The sequence below is a fragment of the Microtus pennsylvanicus genome, chromosome 4, assembly GCF_037038515.1.
Source record: "Microtus pennsylvanicus isolate mMicPen1 chromosome 4, mMicPen1.hap1, whole genome shotgun sequence".
Classification (NCBI taxonomy): domain Eukaryota; kingdom Metazoa; phylum Chordata; class Mammalia; order Rodentia; family Cricetidae; genus Microtus; species Microtus pennsylvanicus.
This window is the reverse complement of record NC_134582.1, coordinates 135,497,702-135,519,970: the sequence shown is the minus strand read 5'-3', so window position 1 is coordinate 135,519,970 and position 22,269 is coordinate 135,497,702. Positions and strand designations below refer to the sequence as shown.

General features: G+C 44.3%; 2 protein-coding genes across 7 annotated transcripts in view; one reads left to right on the top strand and one right to left on the bottom strand.

The window, feature by feature from the left end:
* The window catches only part of Mllt10 (MLLT10 histone lysine methyltransferase DOT1L cofactor), a 151,799-nt gene extending 150,042 nt beyond the window's left edge, over positions 1–1,757 (bottom strand). For 4 of the 6 annotated variants that reach the window (XM_075970573.1, XM_075970576.1, XM_075970577.1 and 1 more), the window contains exons 1-2: positions 1,478–1,579; positions 1,182–1,341 (exon numbers count right to left, since the gene is read on the bottom strand). In XM_075970573.1, coding sequence (XP_075826688.1) covers positions 1,182–1,341 — 160 coding nt within the window. In that variant the 5' untranslated portion in view covers positions 1,478–1,579. Of the gene's footprint in view, positions 1–1,181; positions 1,342–1,477; positions 1,580–1,599 lie in introns of those variants that run through there. The other 2 variants (XM_075970575.1, XM_075970574.1) reach the window with 2 other exon arrangements.
* A 15,905-nt stretch (positions 1,758–17,662) lies between these two features.
* Positions 17,663–22,046, top strand: Skida1 (SKI/DACH domain containing 1). Its single transcript, XM_075970572.1, has one exon. The coding sequence runs from the start codon at positions 18,027–18,029 to the stop codon at positions 20,757–20,759; it is 2,733 nt and encodes a 910-aa protein (XP_075826687.1). The 5' UTR covers positions 17,663–18,026; the 3' UTR covers positions 20,760–22,046.
* The last annotated feature ends 223 nt before the right edge of the window (positions 22,047–22,269 follow it).

The following is a 22,269-nucleotide window of genomic DNA, read 5'->3' as shown; positions in this document are numbered from 1 at the left end:
TGGGCTACTGGAGACTCAAAAAGTCCGGGTATGATGGCTATGGCCTTTAATCGCAGCACCCTGGAAGCAGAAGCTGGGTCTTCAGGCCAACCTGGGCTACATACATAATTAACTGAATTCCAGATCAGTAAGAGTCGATGAGACCCTGTCTCAAAAAAATAAAAACTAAAATGAAAGTTGCACTTTGGCATCTTATGTCCAATTTCCCTCTCTCCCCTTTGGTAGGGCACCTCCCATTACATCACAAAACAACTTCTTTAGGCGTACACCTATAATTTCTGTACTCAAGGGCTAATGGAAGGGGATTGCTGCATGTCTCGGTCCTACCTGGCGCCTACATAGAACGACCCTGTCTACACAGAAACTTCCGCCAGTCAGTTAGCCTTAGCAATAGGAAGGGTGGGTAGGCTGATTGCCACATCTAGTCCTTCATCTGGATCCCCTCACCACTCGGAATGGACAGTTGGAAACTTCAATAACCCGGAAGATATCCTAAAGAGGTCCCCAGTTTTTGTTTTGGGGTGGGGATTTATCCAAAGCATTCTAATGATAATACCCAAAAATTAACTCAAGACTCTCCCAAGTCTCTTCTCTGGAGCCATACAGGCTGTGCTGCAGCCACTGACCAGCCCAAGTCAGCTCAGTCCAGACACTCCATCACAGGGGAGCCATCCACTGTCTCCGCAGAAGCACCCAGCGGCCTGTGGCAGCAGCAGGGTCTCCACCAAAGAACTTGGGGTGCAGCAGGACCCTCTCTCCCTCAACTGAAAAGCCAGGTTGCCCCACACACTGAGGCAAAGGGAGCTGGCAGGAGAGAGGAGGGGAGCAAGCTTCGGGTCCCCAAAACCACCACACCGTCATGGGGACTCCAGCGCGGGTCGCACGCTCCTCCCAAACCCAGGCGCAGACCCGGCGGCCGCAGGCAGCCACCAAATGACACTTGAGTGAGCGCCGAATCACATGACAGCCCGGGCCACACGCACTTTCTCCCACAGGCCGAGGCGAGGCACGGCCCGCGCCCGCGGCGACCACGCCGGGCTCCCGCGGCCTGCGCACGGGGCGGGGCGGGGCGGGGCGGCGGGCCGGGGGAGGGGCGGCGGTGGCAGTTGCCGCCGAGGGAGGGGGGGGCAGTGACGGTTGGGAGCAGGCCGGTTCGGCCCGGCGGGCGGTTGAGTGTTTACCTTGATGCACCGCGACGCTGCAGCCGTGCCCGTCGCAATAAACCAGCGGGTTCTCGGCCCAGCCTCTCTCGTCTGAGCAAACGCAACAGCCTCCAATCATTTCCTTCATACTATGGGAGACCTCGTCCTCCAGTGACACGGGCCGGTCGCTAGAGACCATCTAAGAGGGAGTTGGGGGGACCATTAACAAACACAAGCAAGCCAGGGAGAGCTCCCCACACGCAGCCCCCTGGTCCGCCCGCCCGCCCTGCCCGGTCCCCGTCCCCGCCCGCCCGCCAGCTCGGCCGCTCGCTCACTCGGGCTTTGCCGCTCAGTCACTCACGTTCCGCACAGGAGTCAGGAGCCATGTCCTTGCTGACTCCCCCCACCTCCCCGCCACCGCCTCCTCCTCCTCCTCCGCGGCGTCCTCCCTCCCCACCTCCACCCGGCCGCTAACGCCGCCGCCCGAGGAGGGCACACATAATCAAGCAGGCCTCCGCACAGGCGCACTGGGGGGCTCCCGCTGGGCCCGGGGCGGCGAGGGAGGGGAAGGGGCTGCGCTTCCTCCTCCGAGCGTCACCCGGCGTGCGCGTCGGCCCGCCCTGCGGCCGGCGTAGGGAGGCGGCCCGGAGAGGCGAGGCCTGCGTGCGCGCCGCCGCGTCCCCAGGCTCCTGCCTACCTCCAGGCTTTCCCCTCCCCCCGCACCGCTCGGCGGCGGCGCCGAGGTGTGCGGAGGTGGGGGACCAGCGGAGCCGGCTGCTCGGCGCGGCCGGAGTGAGTCTCTCGGAGGGCTCAGGGGCGCGCGCAGGCCTGGACGTTGGGCCGCTCTCGCCTCGCGGGCCCGGGGCGCGCGTGGGGGGGAGAGGCCGCGCGCGGGGCGGGGGCCAGAGTCGCTGAGGGGCGTCTAGTGGCACGGGGAACCTACCTGAAGGCCTGTGCCTGGAGAACTGGCCCGCGGGTAACAATGGTTGGGAGAGGGTGCCAGCTTCCATGAAGGGTGTAATGAAGCATGGCTTCCTGCAGTTGGCCGCTCTAACTTCCCAGTACTGCGGCAGCTTCACCTCCCATTAAATTCACGTCTTGGATTCCTCCCAAAGTTCACCCAGTGGAAGTGTTACCCTATCTACCGGCCACTTACGCACCACCCTGGCCCCCGTGACAAATGAAAGTGCAGCAGACAGGTTAAAAGCTTGTGTTTGGGTTATACTCTGAGCGGGAGCCCCAAGACTGCATCATAGCTTGGTAGGTATACGAATGAGAGGAGGCGTTATCCTCCAACCTAATGGAGTGATCCGGAAAATTCAGCTATAGGACGAAGGAACCCACGTTCTAGCCTGTCACCAAAGGATAACACTAGAGTGTGGTGCCCAGTTTTGATTGAGGATTCCTCTGATCTGTTTCTCCAGATTTACTATTGCAAATGTGATGTCATTTAAGTGGGAGAAATATGGGAGCTCTGATACACAAATAGATCAGACCAATGTGAGCAGATTAATTAGCTGGATACTGAGTAGATTTTAGCTAAAAAAAAAAAAAAAAGTCCTTCTCCCTATTCCTTTCTCCATGTACACCCACTATTGATATTAATCAAGAAGTGTTCAGTCATTTTACCATGAAATGGGAATAATGGATAGATTGTCTAAATGACATACAACTTCAAGGCTTTTGGTTAATTACTTAGAGGTACAAAGGGCTTATTAGAAATTAACAATGTGATATGGTCTGAAAAATGCACTTACTCAATGCTAGAAGACCCCAAGTTCTAGGAACTCCCCAGGGAATATAATAATTTAAGTTTAAAAGTGTTCAGGAAAGGTAATGCAGCTGCTCTTTTTCTATTTCAAAAATAATTGCTAAAAGTCTAAAGAATAGTAATAGATATAGCAGAATGTAAGCATCTATTGGTAAATACATTCAAATGTTTCAAAAGCTGTGAGAGTTATCTACATTAATGGGGAATCTACCAAAGCTTGTGATAGGGAGAAAATGCAGTCTAAAGAAGTACAAAATTGAGGATTCTCTTTTAATCTTAATATATTTAGAAATGGTGACCACACATTAGTAAAATGGCATTTTAAGAGGACATAATAATAATAAATTCTGGCCCTCTAATGATGCTCTTAACATAACTATAAAGTATTAAATCAAAGCAATCTTCAAACAGTATACTGTTTTGTTTATCTTAACTGTACAGAATATTTTATCTTTACCCTGATACAAAGGAGATTAGTTCAATGTCTACTTCCTACTCTGCTTCCTAATGTAGAGTAATTTTGAGTTCAAATCAATGTGGAACTTACTTCCAAACACTTCAGTCAAGCCTTAATGCACTAAATTATTTAAAAATACATTCATTTTATTTTTAATGCATTGGAGCTTAGTTCTTGTGATGGAATTAATTTGTATGTAAAGAAGGATAACTACCGTACTTCATTCTGTGGCACCTAATAAATAGAGGTAAATACTTGCTCTTTTCAAGACCAAAAAAAGGTCACTTATATGAAGTTTTGAAATTTACCAAAAAAAAAAGGGGGGGGGAGTAGATGATGTGGAGAAGAAAAAATAAAAAAGATGCACAATTTATAACAGTTTTTTATATAAATAATAGTATCTGCAGCAGAGATTTTGTGAAAGATGTAAATGCATACATGTTAACACTAGAATTCAAATTATTCAAAATTGGTCTTTAACATTCTATAATGGTAAGTCATAAAAATAAGGAAAATATTGGGAATACATAAGACATTTCATCTTAAGTACAAGATACTGAACTTTTTGTTATTTTGTGTCTAAAATACAATGTTTGGTATATTTCTATAATCAATCAAGTACAAAAGAAGAGCAGACAGAATATACTCAAATATGTAGTGAATTATTCACTCCGTAAAGGTTTACTGAACATTTAGTGTGTACCAGGAACTCTTCTGTATAGGACTATAACAATAAAAACAATGTATTTGTCCTTTATGAGATATATATAGTCACATACTGTATATACACATAGAATAAAAACACTAAGCTCAATATGCTAATCCTCAGATCTCAGAATGAGTAAAACTTATAATTGCCATGATTGCTAAAGTTCAAGTACATTTTTTAAATTAGTGATACAAAATTATATTGCCATGTGACTGACAGAATATCTAGAAAAGAGCTTCAATATTAATGTTAGCATTTAAATCCAATTCCATATTCCCCAAATATGTACATCTTGTACCTGTAGGAAAGAATGAAAAGCCTATTGTCTCGAATATTCTTCACATAATGGTGTCTAACACGGTATTGGCTCATCTATTTTCTCTAAACTAATCATCTGAGGCAAACCACAAAAAACTCAAAGTATTTTATGATGTAACCTCTAACCCTACTATAATGGGAAAATGTATTTTCACTCTCTGAGCAATATATCTTCTTATCATTTTCTTTACTCCCTAACCCAGACACCAACTTTTCAAATTTGCTTTTCCGTAATCACTTACCAAGTAGATTCTATGAAGGAAATTTTAAAATTGTATTTGGTTCATAGATTATCCATGTTCATATTTATCTCCTTTTTAAACTAGCTTTATTTGCCTTCAATTTGTACAGATTATATCTAGTTTAAGATTCTTTTCTATAATAAAGCATAGGAACTAAGGTATATTTCTGCATAATTGTGAATATTTCTATAATAGTTAAAACTATATACTTTCCTTAGCTACCTTCTTGAACTTTGAGGAATCATTTTAAATGTTAAATTACCCTTATACTTATTTGCTAAACCAAAGAATTGAAACTCATTTATTATAAAACTTTATTGAAAACTATAACCTTATTTCCAAATGCATTAGCTGGAAACCTTTGGAAAAAATCCAATTTCTTATGATCCACATAGATTTTCAGATAAAATTTGTATAAAAGTTGTTTTATTAATTTGATACCTAAGATTTTACCTTACTGTGAAAAGTTTATCACACAAACTATATATATATTTATACTATTTTAATTATTTTAATAAGTATTTTGAACCTGGTTTTGTTATTTGAACCTGTTATTTGTTACAGTAAGTGGCTCCTGTGTCTTTGTAGATGCAAACTCTACACACGTCTCCCATATGTATTATAGATTCAGAGTTCATGAAAGAGTATTCTTTTCAATTATGTTTTCAGTTGAAAATCTGTTAATGGCTTTTGCAAGATTCCATTTAATGAGCCATGTTAGTCTTCCTTGATGACTTTTTTCTTATAGTGCTTACCAAGTGCCTAGCAAGTAGCCTGAAAGTAGTAACCTTAGAAACATTTGTTTTATATATAACATTAGTGTTGAAAAAGATGAGTGCAGCCTGAAATTTATTCTTCAGAATAAAGTAAGCCTTTATTTTGTAGACACAATCAAACTAAAATATCTAACAATGTTTTTCTAATAAGTCAAATCTTAAAAGATTTTCAATAGCTAAAATTAATATACAAGACATAAAAGAATTTTTAACTTTTATTAGTAAATATTAATTGTACTGTATAATGGGTTTCGTTGTGGTATATTCATGCATGTAGAGCATGGTCTTGCTTTCATCATGTTTACTCCCCATTACCTCCTCTAGCCTCCTCTGCTCCAGCCCCCACACTGGTCCTCTTCCCCTCTACAAACAGATTCAGAATATGAAGGAAAACATGCTCTACTGTTTCTCTCTGGGTTTGTTAGAGTTTGGATTTAAGAGATTATTTAGAACTACATAGATCATGACTTTCCACATGTCAGAACTGTATTTGCGAAAGTCTCTTAGATCAGTTATAATCAATATTATTTGTAGATGTATTTAACTTTTGGAAAGTGAGGTGATTCTCAGTTTTAGATGTTACCTAAATTTAAAATATTTCTAAAGACCAAGATCTAGTATTTTCTCAAAGAGTTTGCTTTACTTCACCTTGCGTTTGCTTCAGAGCTGTTCCTTTCGCTATAAAATTGATACTAGTAAGAAAGTAATACACTTACATCTTTACATTTTACAGGATGAAACACAACTCTTTTCCAATAGCAAAGCAGTATCACTAGACAGCCTTTAAAACTTGTGGGTGTTACAGAAACCTAAACAGTGGTGCTTTTTCCTGTGATCAACAACGCTTAACACTGACTTTTTAGGGTGTCATCAATATAATGTGGGACCCATTTTCCATTTTTTTACTGACACTGAAGATTTCCATCTCTGTTATAATTAAAGTGTAATTAAAGCGACATATTCTGCTGTCTGTTGATAGGACACAATAAGATCATCTTAAGTGAAAGATTCTCAACATGCAAAGAGGAAAATCAGTTTTGGAAATGGAAGAGTCCTTTAAAAAAATGAAACATATCTGGAACTGAAAAAAAGAAATGAAAGAGAAGAAAAGAACAAATTAAGCTGAATTGCTAAATAGTATTTGGACTAAAGAAGGTCACTTTTTAAGATTTAAATGTTTTCCTCTGTGAAAGGGGCCACTGCTTCCCAAATCCAGAAACAAGCCCACGAATATGTTAATTAAGTGCATTGTGTCCCAGAAAGAATGCGTTTGACAAATTCATTTTTATTCCTTCAATTAATAAACTGTTTGTCTAGCCATCTAAGATTTTTTAAATCTATAATGTGTATATTTGCCATTGTACAGTAACAGTGCCAAGGACCAACATGACCCCATAGGGTGAATCTTCTGAAGCTTAACATTCCTGGCGAATTAAACACACAAGCCTCAGATCATTTTGTCAGTCTTTACTGTGGAACTGAGAGCCAGAATGTAGGTAATTTTTATATGGTGGCACTTTAGCCCAATTAAAACAGCAATCTTCTTTGGCACAAGCAGAGGGGGCAAATATAATATTAGAGAAAGGTGTCACAAAGACTGACCAGAAATGCTACTCCCTTTCCACCCCCACCCCCACTCTGACTTTCTTTTCCTGCCCATTTGTTGTTTGTTTCACAAGTATATCCTGACTTCTAATTTTTTTCTTTTACTTTGAAACAAAAAACATCTGAGATAGTAAAAAATGTAAAGAAGATTCATCTTCCGCTATCAACTACATTACAGAAAAACTTGCAAAGCTATCCTAAATATTCAAAGGCTTATAAATAAAAAATGTAAATTGAGCAGGGGATGAGTGTGAAGCAGAATGAACAGATTGAAAATACTTAATTTTCAACCTCGATTTTCTCCGATTCCAACCTTCCCGTAGTTGGGCTGTAAATGACCCCTCACAAAATGTGTCTCTGTGGCTCGAAATAAGTGACTGATTTCCAGGAGGAAATGCAGCTTTAGAAAGAAGACCTGCAAAATGAAAGTGTTCAAATGCAAACTACTTCAATAGCATTTCAAATGCAAAAATCACAACCTTCACCACCTTAACTGAATCTTAAGGGGTCTTTTCAAACACGCTATTTACGACATCATGTCAATTTCATTTTCTAATTCAAAACTCTTGCCAAATGATGTTTTCATGATGACGTGTAAATATAATATTCCATTAGAGATCAATTCTAATTGGTTTTTTAAAATCCACCTTGGGAAACAGTGCTGCATAATACAGACTCGTAATGAGTATTTTAGAAGGAATTTCCACAAAGTCTATTATAATTCCTAAATCCAAATTATTCTTTTTCGTAGTAAGCTTTGGGCCACAAGACTGAAATTATTTCTTCACGAGTCCTCACGCAGGACTTTGGTCTTGTCTACAAGACCAGCATCACTTGTTGGAAATCATTTTTTAAAAAAAACAAAACAAAAAAACTGACGTTTGCCAAAAATATTTTTCCCACGACTCACAAAGGAAAACAGTTTCTTACGATAGGTTGCAATTTATTTTGTTTCCAAAACGTAGTTTAAAGCCATAATGAACGTTTTTCCCTTTTGAAATTCCCTGTTATTTTGGAAACGCGTTTCACCTTAATAAACCAAGCCCCTTTTTGTTAAAGCCCTTCCTTTTAAAACCAGACTTCTTGTACACAACAAAGAGCTGAGTAGTAACAAATGAGGACAAAAAAAAAACGTGCTTTTCCAAACTCCTTTGAACCTTAACACTCATTTTCGAATCCATACATTTAAAGAAATTTTAAATATTATATAATCTACTCAAATTTCCCACTCAGGAAGGTGGCCCACTTTGTCGCTTATCTAGTGATGACTTTATAAACATATCTATGCAGCTTTCGCTTGTAACATGTGAGCTGCAGTCTGGCCTGAAGTCTTTCCGTTTACTGCACGTTGTGAAAGCGCCTTTCTATGAGGTGCACGGCTGGGAAAGCCCCAAACAGGGGGACCGCCGTAAGACGGGCCAGGCGAGCAGGGGGCGAGCCTTGTGGACTCCCGCGGGCCCCAGGCTGGAGCAGACGAGTCACAGATCCCCTCCCTCGGGAAAAACACGTAGCTTAGCTTCGGCGCTGGGACCCGAACAATGGGAGCACCCTCTAGCCCGGCGGGTCCCGCTTCCTCCACCTCACTCCCCGGGTTTTCCCGCTCGCCAGCCCCGCTCTGGCCTCCGACCCTGGCCACCTCCAAAGCCCGGCCCTTCCCCCCATGCCACTTGAGGTGCTTCCTTTGGTGACCCTAGCTGTAGCCGTGGCCTCCTTCCTCCTATATTCTAACCGTATTTTTACTAACTCTCCCTTGCTTTCCAGAAGTGGTCTTGAAGTCTCATTGCCAGCGTAAGGCTGAGTTGCTGTTTCCTTCCGGGAAAAAAAAAATTTCCTCCGGAAAAGATTTCCTCTAGAAATCAAAAATCTAGAAGGAAATACAGGCAATCCAACATAACCTTTTTTTTAAAACCGTAATTACACTCTCCCGTGTTAAGGAAAAATAGAATTTGAAGCACGTAGTCTTAAAAAAAACACCCTGCAAGAGAACACTTCCCTCTTTTATTTCCTCCTTTCAATACAGTTGTTTTAAACTCTCCAGCGAATGCCTTCTTAAGAGGATGTGCCCAGCAGCACGCGGCAAATCAGAGGTTTTTCTCTTACGCCTCCTGGGACTAGGGAGAAAGTGCCAGGACGAGGGAGCTACCAAGGCAGAAAGCAGCCGGGCCGGAGGGACGCGGGACGGCCGGCTGGGGATGCGGGGCCCGCGGGCTCTCGGCCGCGACTCGGCCGCCAGGGGCGAAGAACTTAAATAGCGGGGGCCGAAGGGGGCGGCGGGCCCGCGCGTGACGATACTTTCCGAGGAAGGCTGGGGCAGCCGAGGAGTTTGCAGATCGGCCTCACCCTCCCGTCCTCCCCACCCCCCGAGAGGAAAAAAAAAAGTTGAAGGGAGGCGGGGAGAGGAGCCACCCCGTTTCCTCCCCCGGATTCTGTGGAAGGGCTGGGGCGGCGCGGGCGGAGAGGGCACGGACGGAGCGGACCAATGGCAGTCAACAGGTCCGGGCCTCGGCAGGGCCGCGGGCCCGGCCTCCTCTCGCCTCCCCCGCGGCCCCGCAGCGCCGAGCACCCCGCCCGCACGGCCTGGCTGCCGGCTCCTCGGCTGGGGCCCGGGTGGGGGCGGGGCGGGGGTTCCCCGGTGGAGAATCCTCCCGCGGGGCTGGCGGCGCACGGGGAGGGGCCGCGAGGCCGGGAATGGAGGCTGAGCAAGGACTCGGGCTCGACTCGAGCGCGGCCCGCGCGTGGCATCCTGGGTAAAAAGTGGCCGAGCCACACCGGGAGAGAGCCGAGAGGAGCCGGGGTCAGAGGTCAGGGCCCAGGAGCCCGGCGCGCAGAGCTCCCCCACGTGAACGCAGCGAGCGGGAGGAACCTTTTTGTTTTCCACCGCGCCAGCATGCTCCCCTATTGACCGGGCTGCTGGAAAGAGAGGAGCTGCGTGGCGGCTCTCAGCCCACCCCACCCCCTCCCCTGCCAGCACACAGCCCAACTCTCCCCTTCCCCTCAGCTCATCCCAGCCCCCCGCACGGGGCTGGCAAGAACGCAGTAAATTTGCTTTAACAACAAGTGGGGGTGGTTGCATTACTCCTCCCTCTCGCCTCTCTCCTCCCCCCCTCGCCGCGGCTCTTGACACTACTACAAACCAGGACTATAAACATAAACATGTGTCACTGTAACAGGGCAGGTAATATACGCATTTTAAGGTGGGGTGGATGGGGGCTTGGTCGCTGCTTGGGGGGCAGTAAAAAAAAATCACGTTTCACGTGTTTGACGTCTTTGGGGGCTTCCCCCACACGCGGATTCATTTATATAGAATGCAGACAGCGCCCAGTCACTTAGTCACACAGATCCACAAAAGCAGACTTGCCTATAACCACAGTACCTCCAAAGCAAATATATTTAAATACCATCCCTCTCCTCCCTCAGCCATCGCTGCCATTTCTTCCATTAGCAAGCAGTAGCGTTAATAATTGAATCCTCAATTCTTCTAAAAATATTCTTTTTTAGGACAGTGATAGAAATCAACTTTAGACCTAAATCGAACACCACTCTCTTCCCATAAAACAGTATCTACTACACAGTCTGTGCGCAGAGATTCCTTCAAACAACAAGAAAGGCTGTTAAAAAAAAAAAATTGAGTTCGAGACCTAGTATGCAAAGGTTATTTCCTGGGCTGTGCCTTCCTGCTTTTTCCAACTTCTGCAAGTTGCCGCGCCAGGAGCAGTGCAGATTCGCCACCGCAAGCCTTTATTATTATTAAGCCTATTTACACTGTCTCTCAACTTTTCTCTCATTCTTAGTTCAACCTACTACTTTAAAGATAGAGTAAGCGAATCCCTGTGCAAGCTTTAGGCTTGAAAACCAGGGAGAACCAGAAAAATTTCAGATGAGGAAGTGGTTCCCTTTGTTCTTTCATTGTTTCTCTACCAACTGGTGGATACAAGGACAAACACTTACCTTCCCTTCTTTTTCCTCCAAAAACCAGAAGCTCCCATCGGCCTTAAAATACACAGTCCACCTTGAAAGTAACTAGGAACGTCGGGAGAGTTTGTATTCCATTCTTTTTCGCTCTCTGCCCTCTTTTAGCGTAGGATTAAGTCGCAGAGCACGTTGCCGCATGCTGTAGCCCCCCGCCTTAGTGAATCGGTCACGTTTAGGACCCTCTAAGTCCACCTAATTCTGCCAGTAGAATCGAGGGTATTGGATCTCAAAACTTTCAAAAGGGAAGGGGCCTGCGACTCTCCAGAAAACTTAAAAATACCCTGAAGTTTTTTGCGATTGATTTTTGTACCACCTCACCAAATACAATTTGCTCTGAAATTAATTTTTTTTTTAAAAAAAAGTATTTCTTAGAGAAAAGTGTATTTTTGTTGTTGTTATTCGGCGTCTGCTCAGCAAAACCTTACTTAGATGAAGTAAAGAGCAAGTTTGTATAGGCATTTAACAGAATGCCTGCATTTTCCATAATATGTCCTGTACCACGTGTTTTCAAAAACAAACAAAACACTACCACACAGAAAGGAAGGAGACAAAAATTTGAATTAAAATGTTGTGAAACAACTTTAGAAGAAGCATTTATGTGAAATTTACTAGTGTAAATTGTTCTCAGATTTTGAAAAGTAAGCTTTTCTAAGTTAACAGACTTTATTTTTACTCTATAATCACAAATAAAAAGCAAATTTTCTGCTTTGTAGTGTTTAGTGGCCATCCTGATGGGTGTGCATGGTCAAACCATGTTTAAATCTAATCACGATGTGATTTGCTGATGTCACGAATATGAAATGATACATATCCATAAAAATCAAACCTGTGATTTTTTTTTTAATCTCCCGCTTTTTTGTGTGTTCCCAGTAGCTGAAAGTGGAAGACAGTGATTGGCTCCAGTGCTTCTTGGAGTATTTGGGCTGGAGCCAGGGGAAAGGAACCAGACCATCCCACTGCTCCTGCCTTGCCTTGCCTTGCCTTGCCTTGCCTTGCCTTGCCTTGCCTTGCCTTGCCTTGCCTTGCCTTCCCTTGCCTTCCCTTCCCTTCCCTTCCCTTCCCTTCCCTTCCCTTCCCTTCCCTTCCTTTTCTCCTGGGTGCTTCAGCTGCCCTTAGGTAGGCCTCCACACTTGGTACCATCACTTCACTTTCTGCACATTTGGCCTTCGTGTAAAATAAACAAAAACTTGAATAACCCCAATAAATGTTCATTCATGAGATTTGTGTGTTATTTAATAGAAGATTGAACTCGACTTTCTGTGAGTTTGTCCTCTATGTTCAGGATCAATTGTGAAAGGCCCTTGTGTCTCATAGGAAAATATTGCAACAAAACAGGATAATTGGGAGGAAAGGCAGTTGTAGTAGAAAAAGTGGCTTTTCTTTGATAGCATTTAATTGGAATTAAAAGATTCTTGAGCTGTAAACATTCTTTATTTATTCAGCACACATAAGCAGGCATTGTTTTATCACCATCATAATTATGGTGTCCTTTAAACTGGCTGATAGCAGGAGAGATAAGGGATGTGCCTGCAGATTCAGATCGGGTCTTACTCCTCCCCCACCTTTCTTCCCTTCTCTCTGTGTAGCCCCCCCCCCATTCTTTGCTTGGTCACTAGGGTCCCCCACAGCCCTTGAGATGAGAAAAGCGGGAAGACTGTGGCCTAACCATTTCTTACATCATGGAAGTGATTTGTACCACCCTCTAATTTAATGCAGTCTGTAACCTTCTTGTCTCCTATGCTTATAACTGTTTTGTTTAGCGTGCAGTATTCGTGTCTGAGGAGTTGCCTAGTGCTCACCTGCATAAAATCTCAGCCACTGAGGTTTTCAGCTTTACCTTTGTCTAATTTAGAAAGCACACTCTTAGGGCTTTCTCAGAACAAAGCCTCACAAAAAACCCTTTACCTCCAAGGATTTGCAAATTTATAAAGGCTGCATTGAATTCAGGATGGGTCAGGGGGCAAAAAGGGGGTAGAAGGTCACTGCATTTTGATTATGGGTCAATAGACAACATGCCATATACTCTGTGTCCCAAACTTCTGTTAAAGACGGGATTTTTAAATGTCTGAGAACAGAAGGATGGGTCCATTGGTAGACAGGCCCTGATACATTTGAATGAGGCTCTTTTTAAAAAAAGTAATTAAAAGAGTTTAAAGAAATATCCTAAATCATAGTTTATCCCTCATTTTAGCTAATTATTCTTCTTCTCATTTTCACCTCCCAAAAAGGAGAGGGTATGTGATATCAGTTAAGTTTAGCTAAGGACTGTATGGATTGTGTTGTCCTATATCTTCAACTAATCCAGCCATATGAGATTTTATTAATTTATAGCTCATATTATTTTGAGTTAATTTTAGTTAACAGTATAAAAGACTTCTTTTATTCTTCTAACCACAACACTTACACTGTTGGGACCTTTGTGATGTCCCTTACTCTTCTCTGTCTGAATTCACATTGAGCAAAATGTGCCCAGCAATCACTAAAACAAATATACATGGTGAAGAGTTTGGTGGTGGTAGTGGTGACGGTGGTGGTGGTGTGTGTGATCCTCATTTAAATTATGTATGTAAGGGTGAGAGCATGGGTGAAAAAGGATTATTTTAATGCCCTTCAATACTTTAATTATATAACAGTTGTTGGGTAGAAATGCAAACTCTTAGGCTTTCCTTCAGATTTTCAAAAGAACTTTCCCCATTAGTAAACTCCTCCTGCAAATTGCTGTTGCACTTCCCAGCTAACCATGTAAAAGACTGTGAATGCCTTGTGCATTACTTCGCTCCAGAGGAAAGAGGTCAGGCTGAATTGCTATGGTATTTAAACATAAAATACAGTGAAAATAAACCAAAATAGAGCCTCTGAAGGTGAATCTAGCACAGTCCTATGGGATAAGTGAAGACAAATATGTTCAGGTCTTCATAGCCCATCACTTTAAAGACTGAAAGTGCTGGGTTTTTTTCTTACAATAAATGCAGAAATAAGTGGACATTAAGAATACATTTGAAACTGTTTTGCTATAGAGGATTTTTCTTTAGCAAGCAGCTTTGTTTTCAAAGCTAAAATACTTTTTAGGGTAGTACAGATTTTGTATTCCTCCCTGTGTAAATGATCACATTTTATTAACAAACTCAATACATATTATATATACATATATATGTGTGTACACACCTAAATTCATAATTATTCCGCAGACGTACAGAGATATATGTATGTATGTGTGTAAATATTCATTTAAGCATATTCCCCCACATATATACATGTGTTTGAGAACTATAGAAGTTGATATATCCTTTCTTAAAAAGAATTTGAATATAGTCCATCATCTGAATTGGGTTCATCTTTGATTGCAGAGGCAGCTGACATGGTCAGCCAATTTATTGAAGAAACCCCCTGGCTTTTGAAGAATAGTACTTCATACATCTGGATCTGCACATCTAGGCAAAGTAAGTAAATTATTGCATAACTTTAAGCATAATTGATAACAGATACCTTTAATTTTTCATCCCTATTCTTTTGGCCAGCTTTCACATTAATAATCTAAGCCATAAATGTTGGTAGCTATTGATCGAAATCCCCGGTGTGCATGCAAATCCATCTTAAAGTCCCCTGCCTTTCATGTGTGAGTGCTCAGGGGCCTCTGTTAGGTCTTTTTATCGGGATCGACCCCCAATGTGCCTGGAGAAGACCCCGGATATGCAACGTGTGCTGATGGCCACAAGAAAGCTGTCTGTCACATTCTGTGTGTTGCTTGTGTGTTGCGTGTGTGTTGCGTGTGTGTGTGTGTGTGTGTGTGTGTGTTATAAGCCCCAGTTCTGGAGCCTTAACACACACTAGGATGGGGAAGTTACAGGAACAAAAGAATGTATTAAACAAAAAGAAATTTGTGTAAAAGGAGTATTTAAAATGTATAAATTTAAAGGTATGTATCTACGTATATAGAGACACTTTCTAAGTATACATAGAGATACATCCCTCAAATCCCTTGTTCTTTACTTTTTTTCTAATTGATCTAACAGATTATACCTTTAGTTTAAAAATAATACTCAATATTGTACTAATTTTCAAAAGCACCCATATTCCCAGTGTTTTAAAGATGGACAGAGAGGACAGGAAAGAGCATTTGAAATGTTTGCTAAAGTATGCTCCTACGTGCAGGGGAAATAGGAGCATGGGGGCAGGGGAAGAGGATCTAAACAAGAACCAGGAACAGCTAAAAAAAAAAAACTACCTGCCCTCTCCCCCTTCAAAAAAGACGCCATAACCACCTTCTGTAAGGTCTTCTTAAAGCCTCCCCCTCCCCTTATTTTTAGTTTACTATTTCTTGGCTGTTTGACTCTTTGGTCTAAATCTTATAGCTGGAGGAGGGGAGTGGGCGGGGGTGAGGTGGGAGGGAGGGGGCTGGCAGTATATAAGAGCATCAGGAGGAATTTTAAAACAGTGTCGTTGGCAATAGAAAGGCTCTGGTCATCCCACTTTAAAACAACAAACACCAGCATTTGCTTTTCCTGGAAACTTCGATTTCTGCTTAAAGCTTGCACATTTTGCCTCCTGTGAAAGTGAAAGAGAAAAACTCGGTGTGATAGAACCAGATGCAAAAGAAAGCCAAGTCGTGGATGGTGTTAGCTGTGACGAGGCATTGTTCATTGCTGCCTCTCGGTTACGTTTAAAGCCTGAAATATCACGAGATCCATTCAATGATCCTTCTCTCATTCAAGGGACAAAAATGTAATTTGCTGTAGCTCTGATTTCTTGGATGGAAATGCTAGCCTTAGATTTCAAAGGCAAGAACTAGACATCGCGGTTTGTACACACATTGATTAAGTTGAAGAGCGGCGATTACATCTGTGCTGAGTGCAACAGTAGTCCAGGGCTGACTTTTCAAATCCCAACCTCCTGAGTTACAGACGCTCTTAAATAGACTTCCTTAATTTCCGGATGTACTTCTTGAAATTCCCAATTCTCTTCAAAATTCCTGGGAAAATTACAAGGGAGATGAGGGTGGGGGTGGGGAACCATGGCTGAGATTTCATCTTGTCAAGCAAACTACCTTTTTATAGGTCTGATTCCTGGTTGGGGGGGGGGGGTAAAGATTTTTTTTCTTTTCTTCTCTTTTTTCTTCCTTTCTTTCTTTTTTTCCCCCTTTCTTGACTCATACCTGCTCCTGCTGGCCAGACCACAGCAGGGGAAGGAAAGTGGAACTTTTGAATATGAAGAAAGAAATTTATTGTGCATTTTTTTCTTACAGGTTCAGAAATATCAGTTCATTCTTTAACCTCAGGGATGTGTCTGTCTTGGGAGGAAGAAGGAAACATGTAGATGCCTGGGTTGCATTTATGCTGTAGTTGCAAACACGGATGAAGATTTTGCCGAATTTTGCCCAGCAGCCAACTAAACATCCTGAGATCCCGCAAGTGCAAGCGTAAAGCCTCTCGCTCTCACTTGGCAATATTTTGGATATTCTTGAAAAATGACAGTAAGTCATGCTAGTGACTAAGAAGAGGTTAAACCAGATTGATATTCATCCAGAGTGATTTTGATAAAACAGATGCCTGGCGTGCATGGGGAAAATGGGAGTTGTGGAAGATTCATCTAAACTACCAGCCAAGCCATCAGCCACCAAAATGGTCCGCACCGCACATCAGCACTTTCTTCTCCTCGCTTTCATGTAAAACTTCTGCGAGCACCTTGGGGCTTTACATTTTCTTCCTTTGCTGCCGAAGGAAGCAATCTGTTCCCTGGAATTCTGCTCTGAGGAGGACAGGACCCTAAAGTGTGGGCTGGGCGCTCTAGAACGACCCCACCACTAGTCCAGGCTGGTTAATCTGAGAAGTGTACACATTTCTGGCTTATCTATGCTTTGTTATGGGTCTGACGTGAAACCACCTCCTCCCTACCCCACTCGCCAGCAGAGAACAGAAATCCAGTTGAATTGTTACATGTTCCTGAGCTGGAGCCTTGAACTGCTTTCTTGGTCAAATAACTTTGTTTCTGGTTATACGAGGGCGTTGGGGTGGGGGTGGGAGAAGGAAAATCCAGAGAAATTGCAAACGTAAGTCTGTGTTGGGGTGGTTCACCTCTCGATTTAACTTTGGAGCTCCCAGCCTGTCTCCTTCCCCACTCCCATAAGGGAAATACCAGGCTATTCTGGCACGTTTTCCCTTAAGCTTCATTTTCCAAAGGAAAGAGGGCTGGGGTATACATCTATTTGGGTTTGATAATGTTTTTAAAATGCTTTCCTTTGAAACGATAATAGCTGGATCGGTAAAATGCAAATAAAGCAAAAAATAGGCAGTATTTCTTTAAAGGGGAATATACGGTGGCTTTTTTTTTTTTGCGTACACACGCTGCTTCTGATGAAGTCTGTGAGTCAGGCTGTTTCTGAGCTCCGATAGTTTAATGGAAAGATTTATATACCGGCTGTATTATTTACTTTGGGAGGGGAGGTGGCAGTATAAGGGTATGCTAATTAGTAGGAGATTTTGGGGGGAAGGGGTGGAATATCAATTTTTATTGCATCACCTGTCAGGAGTGTCCAATCAGCGTTGGCTTTAGGGGAATTAATTGATGAAGGTGTCTCCGGACGAGCTCACTTCACTCTGTCATTTTATTTGTAGCTAAAGCAGCGGCGGGAATAGCAGCTGCATTTCTTTTCTCTTTCTCCCTTCACATTCCATTATCATAGTGCTCCAATGGAGAAGGAAGGAGTAGAGGGGCCCAGGTACTGATCCGCATCGAGGACTCAGACCAACACACTGGCAGATCTGAAGCCGGATGGTTTTTTCCCTCTTTTTTAAAAAAACGAAAACCAAAAAAAAAGCAAGAATCAAGTTAGTGTAATTTCATGGGGTTTTTCTCCCCCCCAATAATTCGCCTAGAGTTTGGCACTCCCTTCGCCGGGAATAACAGTCTTTGTTATTTTATTAGCAGGATGCCTTGAGACACACGCAGCATCTGGCGGAGGATTAACATACATACATGTGTATGTATGCGTCACGTATATATTTACTGCAAATGGTGGGGATCATTTAGTGCCCGAGATGGGAGACCTGAAGTCAGGTTTCGAAGAGGTGGATGGCGTGAGGCTCGGCTACCTCATCATTAAAGGAAAGCAAATGTTTGCTCTCTCCCAAGTCTTCACAGATCTGCTGAAAAACATCCCGAGGACGACCGTGCACAAGCGCATGGATCATCTGAAAGTGAAAAAGCACCACTGCGATCTGGAGGAGTTGCGGAAACTCAAAGCAATCAACAGTATCGCCTTCCACGCGGCCAAATGCACGCTCATCTCCCGGGAAGACGTGGAAGCGCTCTATACCTCCTGCAAAACCGAGCGTGTGCTCAAGACCAAGCGCCGGAGGGCCGGTCGGGCCCTGGCCACAAAGGCGCCGCCGCCAGAGCGCGCCGCCGCCGCCAGCCCCCGCCCGGCTTTTTGGAAGGACAAGCACCAACTTTGGCGGGGCCTGAGCGGAGCCGCGCGGCCCCTGCCAATCAGCGCGCAGTCCCAGCGTCCGGGCGCCGCCGCCGCGCGCCCCGCCGCCCATCTACCTCAGATTTTTAGCAAATACCCGGGCTCGCACTACCCGGAGATCGTTCGCTCGCCTTGCAAACCCCCTTTAAACTATGAAACTGCCCCGCTCCAGGGAAACTACGTCGCCTTCCACTCGGATCCCGCTTATTTTCGGAGCCTGCTGTGCAGCAAGCACCCGGCGGCCGCCGCCGCCGCTGCCGCCGCCGCCGCTGCCGCTGCCGCCGCCGCCGCCGCCTACTACCAGGCATCGGCGGCCGGGCCCCAGCCCAAGGCGGCGGCTGGAGCCGGAGGCTCCGTGAGCCTGACCTACCGCTGCAAGCGCAAGCGCGGGGGCGCCAAGAACTGCTTGCTCGCACCTCAAGCTGGAGCCCGGAGACTGCTGCTGCTGCCCAGGTCCTACAAAGCCAAGGCGGCGGCGGCGGCTGCTGCAGCGGCGGCGGCGGCGGCGGCCGCCGGGGCCACTTGCTTGGAGAGGTTTCATCTGGTCAACAGCTTCTGCCCGCCTCCCCACCACCACCACCACCACCACCACCACCACCATCATCACCATCATCGGGCCCAGCAGCCAACCCCGAGTCACCACCCCCCTCACCACCACCGACCGCAGCCCCATCTAGGAAGCTTTCCCGAGAGTTGTAGCAGCGACTCCGAGTCCAGCTCCTACTCCGACCATGCAGCCAACGATTCGGATTTTGGCTCCAGTTTGTCTAGCTCCAGCAACTCGATGTCCTCAGAGGAAGAGGAGGAGGAAGGAGAGGAGGAGGAGGAAGAGGAGGAGGAAGAGGGGGGCAGCGGGGCCTCGGATTCCAGTGAAATCAGCTCCGAGGAGGAGGACTCGTCCACCGAGTCAGACTCCAGCTCCGGCTCCAGCCAAGTGTCAGTTCAGAGCATCCGTTTCAGGCGCACCAGCTTCTGCAAGCCTCCCAGCGTGCAGGCGCAGGCCAACTTCTTGTACCATCTGGCCTCCGCCGCCGCTGCAACCAAACCCGCTGCTTTCGAGGATGCGGGCCGACATCCCGACCTCAAGAGTGGTGTCAAAGCCGAGTCGCCGGAGGAGTGGAATCTGCAGGGTTGGGCTCCCAAAGGGGCTCCGGTGTACTGCCCGGCCAGCATGGGGAGTTGTTTCCCTGAGATAAGAAACGATAGGGTATCTGAGATTACATTCCCACACTCTGAAATTTCCAGTACTGTAAAGAGAACTGACCTGACAATTAACTGCCTGGCAGAGGGGGCCTCTTCACCTAGCCCAAAGACAAACAATGTATTTCCACAACAAAGAATACTCCGAGAGGCTAGGAAATGCCTACAAGCAACTCCTACTACACACTGTTCAGATAACAACACAATAGCTGCTAGGTTCTTAAATAATGATTCTTGTGGAACAGCAACAAATTCAGGAAAAGAGTCCAAAATCCCTCATTGTCTTGAATTTGCTATGAATTTGGTCTCTTCGCAAACTGATCCCGAAGTGGATGCAGCAGCAGCAGCAGCAGCAACAGCAGCAGCAACTAAAGCTGAGAATCTCTGCACTGACACGGGCGACAAGACATTGCCATTTCTGCACAATATTAAAATCAAAGTAGAAGACAGTAGTGCTAATGAAGACTATGAACCTGATCTCATTACAAGCCAGCTGAAGTACGAGTGCAATGATACAGAGGGGGAGCTTTACAGTGCGACTGGGAAGACAGAGGAGGACGCCTTCCTAACCACAGCCAAGGAAGCTTTTGCATGCCCTGAGAAAGAAACTCCTTCCTTAAACCCACTGGCTCACAGTCAGGGCCTTTCATGCACTTTAGGATCTCCAAAACCTGAGGATGGGGAATATAAATTTGGTGCCAGGGTGAGAAAAAATTACCGGACACTAGTACTGGGTAAACGACCAGTCCTTCAGACACCTCCAGTCAAACCAAATTTGAAATCCGCTAGAAGCCCTCGTCCTACAGGTAAAATTGAGACACATGAAGGAACACTGGATGACTTTACAGTTTTAAACAGACGCAAAAAGGTAGCCAGCAATGTAGCATCAGCAGTGAAAAGGCCATTTAATTTCATGGCAAATTTTCCTTGTCCACCATCACTCATTGTTGGGAAGGACGGGGATTTGTGGCCAGCGTATTCCTTAAGCACCACCAAGGATTCGCAACCTCCTCACAAGGCCCATCCTGTCTGGAAATGGCAGCTGGGTGGTTCTGCAGTACCTCTTCCACCTAGTCACAAATTCAGGAAATTTCATTCATAAAATGTTTGGGAAGATATTTTCTTGAACCATATTACCTTCCTTTTGTTGTAAACTGCACAGGATGGCTTGTACAAGTCCATTAATGGTGTTACACCCCCTTTGGAGTCCTGGTTTATCGCATTTTGAAGACAGAAATCGGATTACTTTTTTTTCCCATTGCGGGTTTTTTTTTTTAGTAGGGTGGGGGCGGGGTGGGAGAAGGGTTGGTTTACATACCACAGACTACTTCAGGCTAAAGACTCAAGTAAAACTCAGTTATTACGACAGAGCTGGAACACTTTACTGTTTCAATGCTAATAATGCACCGGTACCTCAATTCAACTGCTACAAATAAATGTCAAAAGGTTGAATAATAAATATTACAATGAGCCATTAAGTTTATGCACTAGATTTCAGACCTGCAAGTGTAACTGGTATTCAGTGAAAGTTTGTTAGGTTACATGGTTACACAATGAGGTAGCAAGAAGTTTCTGTGAGCCCAAAATGTCATTTTCTGGAGCTCTTATTTGTGGGGTGTCTTTTTTTAAAAACTACCCTTATTCCCTTTCCAAGAGTAGTTGCACTTAACTTTTTTTTTTATGGAAAGATTGGGGTATGAGCCCTGATTGGATGCTGATTTAAAAGCTGCCTCTTGTGTAAGAAGTAAGAGAAATATGGGATTGTTTTTGTTTTTGAAGATGTGCTTTTTTTTTAAAAAAAAACCTTTACAGTCACTCTTTGTAATTGGAAAAGTCCTTTCATGCTCTCACCGAAACATTTAAAACAGGATGACTCTTACTGCAAGCCTGCTTATCTTGTAGTCTAAAGATGACTCTTCAAGCTTTCAAAACAATTAAAACATTTCTCTTAATAGCAGGATATTTAATGGTCTCGCTCATCATAGTGACCAATCATTAAGTACAACCAAGCAAAAGAAAAAAGAGGGGTCAGAGTCGTAACACCCCAAGTGAAAAATAACAGTTATTTCAGGGCTTTCTGGTACCAGAACTCAGGCACTTGGATTTTATTACCTTATGCTTTTTTTTTCTGCATCTCTCTAAACTTCTGTTTTCAGGCCATCCTGTGTATAGAACAGGAAAGTTTCTACTGCAAGTGACAATCAGAGGTGACTATCTATATTTGCACTTAAAATCAAAGGAATTCCACATGCAAATGGTCTAGCCCTTGGTAAGGGCCATGCTGGGGTACTGTGTTGTAATGATGAGAGCAGTAAATCAAAATTATGGAAATTTGCACTGTTGAAAAGCATGCTTTAGCTTTATTTTCAATTAAAAACACTGTTTAAAATTTCTGGTTCCATACATTTCTACTTATTCCAGATTGAAGAAGGGTTAACAAGAATGAATGGTTTTGTTGACATTTTCACTTGTAATGTTTTTGCCTGGAAGAGATGCACCCACTGGTGCAGGGTTTTGTGGCAATGCTTTGTGATGAGACCAGCTAGGTTCCCTGCACAACACTGGCAGATTCCTTCTCATATAACAGGAAAAAACTTTCCAAAGTACTACAA